The 7,983-nt window shown below is 34.4% G+C and overlaps 1 protein-coding gene across 1 annotated transcript; it reads left to right on the forward strand.

Moving 5' to 3' along the window:
* The first annotated feature begins 840 nt into the window (after window positions 1-840).
* On the forward strand, window positions 841-3,220 carry LOC149569286 (uncharacterized). The gene is made up of 2 exons (XM_089816875.1): window positions 841-1,142; window positions 2,797-3,220. Exons 1-2 carry the CDS (start codon window positions 841-843, stop codon window positions 3,218-3,220), a joined length of 726 nt encoding a protein of 241 aa, XP_089673001.1.
* Window positions 3,221-7,983: the final 4,763 nt, after the last annotated feature.

The following is a 7,983-nucleotide window of genomic DNA, read 5'->3' on the forward strand; positions in this document are numbered from 1 at the left end:
AAAAATGACAATAAAGAATATATAATATGAAAAACAAAACCAAAACCATAGACAACATCCAATCTACATATATAAAACTTTGAAAAATAGTTAGAAATATGTTATTTTCCAATCTACTACTATAATGAGCAATGGACATAAATTTGTGGGCCCGCAAATATTACAAATATGGCCATACTAAAATGCACTTCCATAAGGAGAGGACTTGATTAATTTTTTAAAAAGTTAGAAAAAGCAATGTATAGGAAATGCATTTTCGTGGCTATATAGCCACCAGCATTAAGATGCAACCTTCTGAACTTTAAAAAGTAAAAAAATTAAAATAATAATATAAAGAAAAAGTTATTATGGTTTTCGAAAGTTTGAAACTGGAGCCTTTTCTCCATACGTGCGTTATGCGTAGAGGCTTAGGCAATGCAGTGCGTGTGGGAATTGAAGGAAACTGACTAATGTAGCAGGCACTCCAGGGTTGCATGCTATTAATAGTTTGGAGAGTTATGGCAATACAGTGTGAGAGAATTAGAAACATCCGGAACAGAGCGCGCATGGAATTAGAAACATCCGGAACAGAGCGCGCATGGAATTAGAAACATCCGGAACAGAGCGTGCATGCATGCATTGTTGTCCGACTTTAAGAAACTTTCCTGAATTTTAAGAGGCTTCAGCAGCACGTAATGTGACCAGGATTTGTGGTCGCTATATTACAGAGTTTTCACATTGTTTTACTTCAATGGTTATTTTAGTTCGTTTGCCTTGTTAGCTGATCTTGAATTGGGTCTGAATTTATTAATTTATTTTGAGAAGAAGCAGCATCTTGCAAGTGTTTTTGGAGGTATAAAGATGAAGTTCAGAAATGGTATGGAAGTCGAAACATGCAGCAAGGAACCTGGTTTTGTAGGGGCTTGGTTTGAGGGTGCTATAGTGTCTCAGGAGGGGAATATTTATCGTGTCCAGTACGATAAATTTGAGACAGATGAGGGGCATCCTCTGATGGAGGAGTTACAATGCAACCAATTAAGGCCGCGCCCTCCTGAGATGAACATTATTAGTTGGGCAGGTGGTGATCAAGTTGAGGTTCTTGACAAGGATTGTTGGTGGGAAGGTGTTATCTCAGAGGTTCTTCCTCACAGATATTATAGTGTGTACTTCCCTTGCTATGACAATTGCATGAGATACCCCTACTCCAATATTCGGACCAGGCAGGAATGGAAGAATGGGAAATGGTCATTATCTCTTCCGGTAAATATTTTCCTTTACCTGTTTGGCAATTGTTTTTAACCGTTTAACTTCTGTCGTGTTGTTAATGAAAATATTTGAAGAATGGCTCAATATTTTGCCTCTTGAGCATATAACAGAAGCACCCAGCTTTTATTCTATCCTACTTAATCATGTATAAGTACCGCGTAGATGGTAAATTGAAGTCTCTACTAAGCATTAGGGTTTCACATATATGACAACTAAACACAGTGACCTAATTCAACATAATTAAGGCATAATTTAAAGAACGAAATATCTTCTATACATAACCTATCACTAGTAGGTAATTGAGCATGCCACTGTTATCTATGGTAAAGGCAACCAAGTCGTATCTCACATGTCACTATCAAGTGCAATGATCTTGTGCATAATGATATTAATAAATAACATGTAAAGATGTCGTATTTATATCCCATGCTATGTACTACGTACTCTAAAGTATCATTGTTCACAATGAATTACGAAGTAATATATCACGTCCTACTCTTCCAATACACGAGTTTAACAAAATACAGTGCATTCTTGCTATCATATAGAGACACCACTATCCTCGGCGATTACATTAATCTCAAGATAATCTACCAGATTTTAAGTAGATCACTGAACATGGGTTTTATTATCTAGTGAGAAAGGGTATCTTTCTTACCCATACAATACAATAAATATCCAGCTTAAGTGTAGTTCCTAATGAATACAATCCTCAAATGTACCGAAATATCTCTAATAACTTAAGAATTTGGGCAAAGTTTACAGGCCTTTGTTTTGACTTAATATCATTTGTTTAATATTCCATTGGAATCAAACATTTTGATCTTGTAGTTTCTGGAAAATAACATATTCTTGATTGCCTTTTGTTTGTAGTTACATTCATTGAATTGTCTAATATCTTTATGCCTGGAGAAATGTATGCCCTTTTTTACTACTTCTGCCTTGTATGACATATCAGGAAGCTATTGGGCCCCGAGGAATTATAATTATCAATGTATCTTTGCTACAAGTTTTTGAGTTTTCAGTGTATAAAATTGAAACAATTGGTTTAGAATAATTAGAATATTAGCATTGAGATTTAGTAATATAACTGATTCTTATTGATAATTAGAAGGGTTTTCATGGCAATGTCAGATCTTAAGAAGGTAGTTATCTAATATAACAGTTGGAACAAACTTTTAATCTCTCTTTTGTAATGGAAGATATCCATTTCATTTAGTTATGTCTTGGTGCACATGTTAGCTTTTCAAACCTTTACATTCATTTGAGATCTCATCTTCCTTTACCTATAGGCTTTTTTAGCGATTCTGAGAATTTTGGATCTTCATATGAACACTTTTATATCAATCTTACTTTGTTAGCTCTATTAGGGGTGGTTCTTGTCTGATTGTCAGAGAGTTGCATCATGCATTGTATTATTTGGATCTACTTGAATTTTGGGATACAACCTTATGTTGAGAATATTATTAAAAACTTGACTTGTTTATTAAGATGTCGAGTCCTTTACACCAGTGTATCTAACACATGCTTAAAATTATTTTTGTTGGCAAGAAAACGGAAGACATCAAAACAAGGGAATGCAATTGTAGAAAGTATGTATGAGGTAGATGAGGGCTTTCGTCTTGACAAATGTGACAAAATAAAGAGATTTAGGCATTCAGAATCAGCACAACATGTAGACAAAGGGACACTTCATGCCAAGGGCATTTTTGTTGATGCTTCTCACTATAACACCAGAAAACTGCCTAAACTTAGGAAGAAGCAAAAGAAAAATGGAATTCGCCTGGCAGACGAGCACAATGTATCCACACATAAGTTGGAATTATTTGCATATCGCTCTGTGTTAGAGGCTTTTCATGCCCAAGGTTCATTAAGCTGGGAAAGAGAAATTTTACTGACCAATCTCCGTTCTGAATTGCACATTTCTTGCGAAGAGCACACATTTGTGCTGGAACAACTTGCATGTGGTGTTTGATGTAAAATTGTACAGTTCTCAATTGCATATATTGTACAAAATGTTCTTGCAAGATTTGTTACTAACAATCTCTGGAATTTGACTAAAGATGCTTTTCATGAAGAAAAAAGTGAATAGCCTTCCATGTATAATGTCCAAGATTCTTATCAATGTAAAGATCTTTGGCAACATAGTGCAGTTCAGATTTTTGTGATCATGTCATGGTTACTCTTGAATTTTTCATATATTTCACTCTCATTTTCTAGTTGGAATGAACTTTTCTTGCAAACACATTGAAAGTTTATATACTTTTAATTTCTTTCAAAGATTGTGAGATTTACATCAGTAGTCAAAAATTGAGTACAAGCACTTTTTAAATTCCGTAAACAGTATATCAGTCAAGACAAACTTATGCAATTGTTAGTCATTATGTTGTCATTTTGACAATATATTCAGACAAAAACATGCTTATTACTGCACATATAATATTGCAATAATCAATCGAGCTATTCAACCTTCATCCTTGAATTAGACACTAGTTTCTTTTTATCCACAGAATTGAGATGTTGCCTACATAAAGTTTTTTTGGTAAGTGGCTTGTTTGTTGCATTGTAATCTATATCTTCGGCCTTCCAGTCAAGAACAATCTAAAATAACCACTGTCCACTTTTCTCTTTTTATGCCAGTGTCCTGTGGGGAGCCCTTGTTGCAAACAAATTTCAGTCCATGCAATAACTGACCAGCCAAGAAAGTCAGTAATGACCTTTTTTCGCAATTCCAGCAACTTTTACATGCTGTGTCCAGTCAAGCACCTTTTCATTTACATTTACATTTGCATCTTTGTCGTTAGTAATTGCTAGTTTCATAGCCGCAGCATTTCAATGACAATCATTACTTTAAGTTGCATAAATAAACCCTTATGGTTGATTGTTTTCCATTCAAAAACCTTGGAGTGTAATGTATTGTTTTTAAACCTTGTTTTCAAATCTCCAACTCTGATTTGGAAAACCATTTTTTATTAACTAACATTTCATACACCTAGCTTGCCCTTATGGTAACAAATGCTGGATTTGTGCATCAATCAGGACAAAACTTTATCTTCATTCAACTTTGTAAACAGAATAGCATTTTGAGGCAAAGATGAAAGAAAGATGCAATTAATGATTAGCAGATTTCCATTGGAAATAATTTAGCTAGTTTATTCTAAAAAATTGTCTGTCTGTCACCACATTCATCTGTTTGCACATATGTTCTTTGAGAGTTACCATTTCATCTTGATGCCAAATGATGCTTTCAAAAAAAGAATAGAAAAAGGTATTATACTAAGTTCATTGAACTTCACATTGTATAGCATTTAATTTTAACTATAGGAAGGAAAAATATTCCTGCTTCTCTCTTAGTGATCAATGTGTGGAGCAATTCCACACATCTGAACACGGGAAGTTGTTAATAGACTCTCAACAGCTCACTTGACATACAATCAGCTTTAGGTCAAAATAATCAAAGTCAATCCTAACTTGTGTATCATGTTGCAAGTTATCTATTTCTCATAGTGTAAGGATACAGATATTTTCTCTGATAGGCCAGTGTGTATTTCATAATATATATTTCTTTTGGCTGTTGCCATTCACCACAAAACTCATATGAATGAGCTCTTGTTGACAAGTTGATCCACCAGGACACAATCTTAATAATCCAGAGCAGTTGTGGATGAGATGAAGTAGGAGCCTTGCTTCCTTGAGGAAAAACTAAAAAACGCATATATTTAGGTTATGGGAGCCTCTTGTGGACCAAGAATCTCAAAGCCTGCTACAACAAGTGGAGATGTTTGTCATATTGGCACTCTAATAATGCCTAAGAGCTATACCATATTTTATGGTCGATTTTGGTTGAAGGATTGATAAGGATGCTTTTTTCCAAGGTTTGATCTTGAAAATAGGATTTTCACGCAGTCGTGGTCATAGAAGAAAATGTTGTTATATTTCAAAAAATATCAGATCTCATGCCAGACTGATATTTTCATGAAAAAATTTAAAATTGTGATATTTTCAAAACACATTGACTGCTGTTTTGATTGAAATTTTTCTGAATATTTATGTTAGTTTCTGATTTTATTTGTTGTCATTATCTGATTTTTTCCCTTAAGAAAAAGGGTGGTTTTCAGGTTAAGTGATTTTGATATCTTTAGGATGGCTTAGGTGTTTGATGAAGATCAACCAAATTAAAAGTAATTGTGAGCAGTATGTTGGAGCTTGAATATCAGGAATTATATGATTCCTTTAATGAGACTGTTTCATGCTTTTTGTAAACTTTGTCTCATGTTATGGTGATATTAAGAGTACATCTGTTTATTCTTTGCTTTGTTAGAATTCATGCTCGAGAGCAGATTTATTTCTCTATTTGGGATGACATATGGCCATTGTTCCTATGGCTCCCTTGAAACTGACTCTGTTGTACTGGAAGTAAGAATTTGTGAGTTATGTCAGTCACCCTAGACAGCTCTTGGGAAAGGTTTATTGATAGCAATAATAGAATGCTCTGGGCACCATAGAAACCAGATCTAAGTTGTAAGCAATGGTTTAGGAAACAGATATGGTGGTGCTTTTGGTCTTCACGAGAAACATAGTGCTTTGCTATTTCTCCTATCTACCAATTTAGAATATTGGACCATAGCATGAAGACTAAATGCCATTAACTCCCTTTATATTATCTTTACATTGGATCGGGTGGAGAAAGACCCTTGTATTTTATTATTTGGCAGTAAATAGTGGTCTATATTAGCATTTTAATGAACTAAGTGATTGTGACCAATTTGGTTTATATTGCATTGGATCACATCCTACCCTATTTGTATTAAATACTTATGATCTAGCATATAACCCATAAAAGACATTAGGAACTGCAGCTTCACGGTTCGTCATACTTCATAGCAGGTAGTGTCACTCTTGCTTTATGTGACTTTATAGCTTGACAAATATAGTTTGTAATGTGCAAATGATTTTTAGGGTTCAAACTTTGAAGTCACATTATATAGTGATGCATTCATTATGCAATGAGCACTATAATCAACAATTACAAAATTAATGAGGAAAATCCTTATTTCAGTATTCATGGTGTACATTTTTTGTTTTCTTTCACTCGCACTTTCTTTGCAATTAGGATGGCTTTAATTGTAAAAATATAAATTATTTTCATTGATACATGAGGATGCATCTTTAGGGTCTGTTCTTGTACTTGAAAGTTGAAACATTAAAGGAATGTGGAGATGCACCAGGAGTGTCCCCCGGCCGTCCCCTAACTTTGCTGCCTACTTGGAAGTGCCCCCAAAACTGTTGTCTACCATCAAGGTACGGCTTGCTGTACCCAGGTAGAAATCATGTTTAAACAAAAAACAAAAAATTAAGAGGATTGAGATGACCCACAAAATCGTTGCATTTCTATCAAATACTCAAACCTAATAAAGTTGTAACCTTGTCTTTATAAACAAGAGAAACACAGCAGCATTAACAAATTGCATTGTTTTTGATTACCAGTAATGAGCAGTGAGCTTTGAGGAACGATGAAAAACAAGAAGAGGAGAACAACATTCCAATGGTGGGAAGTAGAAAGCCAGTGGTAGTGAGGTAAGTTTTCCTTTAATTTTCAAGATTCTTTAATTTTTAATATCTACTGTTGTAAAAAGTTTGATGAAAAAGAGCTAAGACAATATTTTTTTTCAGTTTGGATAATATTTTTTGTTAAACATGGGCTGCAATAAGGGTATTGAAAATGTTGGCTTGCAAAAAGAGGAGTTGGGGGCTAATTATGGCGTGGGGTCAATGTACATGAAGTGAGACAACCACATATCTTATTTGAACGTTTAATGTTCTTTTTAAGGTTTCTTTTCTAATGTAGCTTGATGACTTTAATGGCTAGTGTCAATCAGTTACAAGGGGTGTTCCAATGTCAACTGTGCATTTAGATGGATTAATGGAGATGAATGACACTACTTGAAATGATTTGGGACAACTTCTTTGTACTTTATATTTATAATAAGTGTCAACATGGATTTTCCATTAGCCTTTTCCTTGGGTTCCCATAGGCAAGGCAGAGATGGTTAGGGGCCTCAATTCTGGTGGAATGTTAGCCAGTGATGTCAATAAGTTTTGGCTAACTTTCTATTTTAGCAGATTACTGTATATTGTAAGTGCTATTTGTGGTGACTAATTATAGCTTCAGTCATCTCTCAAGTTCTGTGTGCACCATCTTCAATTTCAGGACTTCGACAGTTTTCTAGTTTTAGCATATTACTATTTATAGTAAGTGTCCTTTCTGGTTACTAGTCTCTGTCTCAATTTCCCCTCAGATAAAAAGAGTGGCATCTTCTTTTCAGGACTTGACAAATTTCTCAAGGTATGGAAATAATATTTTATTAGTTCACTTGAATAATTTAATAAGTGACTTATCACTTAAATGAAATAAAATATCAAAAGTGTCTCCTTGTATCATGCTTAGGCAGTGTTACAGTAATTTATTATTTACTGTAGCTTAAGTTTAAATTAGGTATTTATTATTTCCTCTAGCTTAACTTAGGTATGTTTTATTAGTTGTAATTAGCTGATAGGCTTTCCTTTTGGAGTTGCCTCTAGCGGAATTTGACTCACGCTGGGAAGCTGGTGTCGGGAAACGGTTTCAGACATTCATAAATAGATTGGTGAATAATTTTTTTTCCATTCATTTCTCTTTCCTCTTCGCCGCTATTGTTTCTCACTGTTGTTCCTTGCACGTTCCAGTTTAGACATCCT

This window comes from Cupressus sempervirens, chromosome 3 (assembly GCF_028749045.1).
Source record: "Cupressus sempervirens isolate cs-2001-9-10 chromosome 3, ASM2874904v1, whole genome shotgun sequence".
NCBI classification, from domain to species: domain Eukaryota; kingdom Viridiplantae; phylum Streptophyta; class Pinopsida; order Cupressales; family Cupressaceae; genus Cupressus; species Cupressus sempervirens.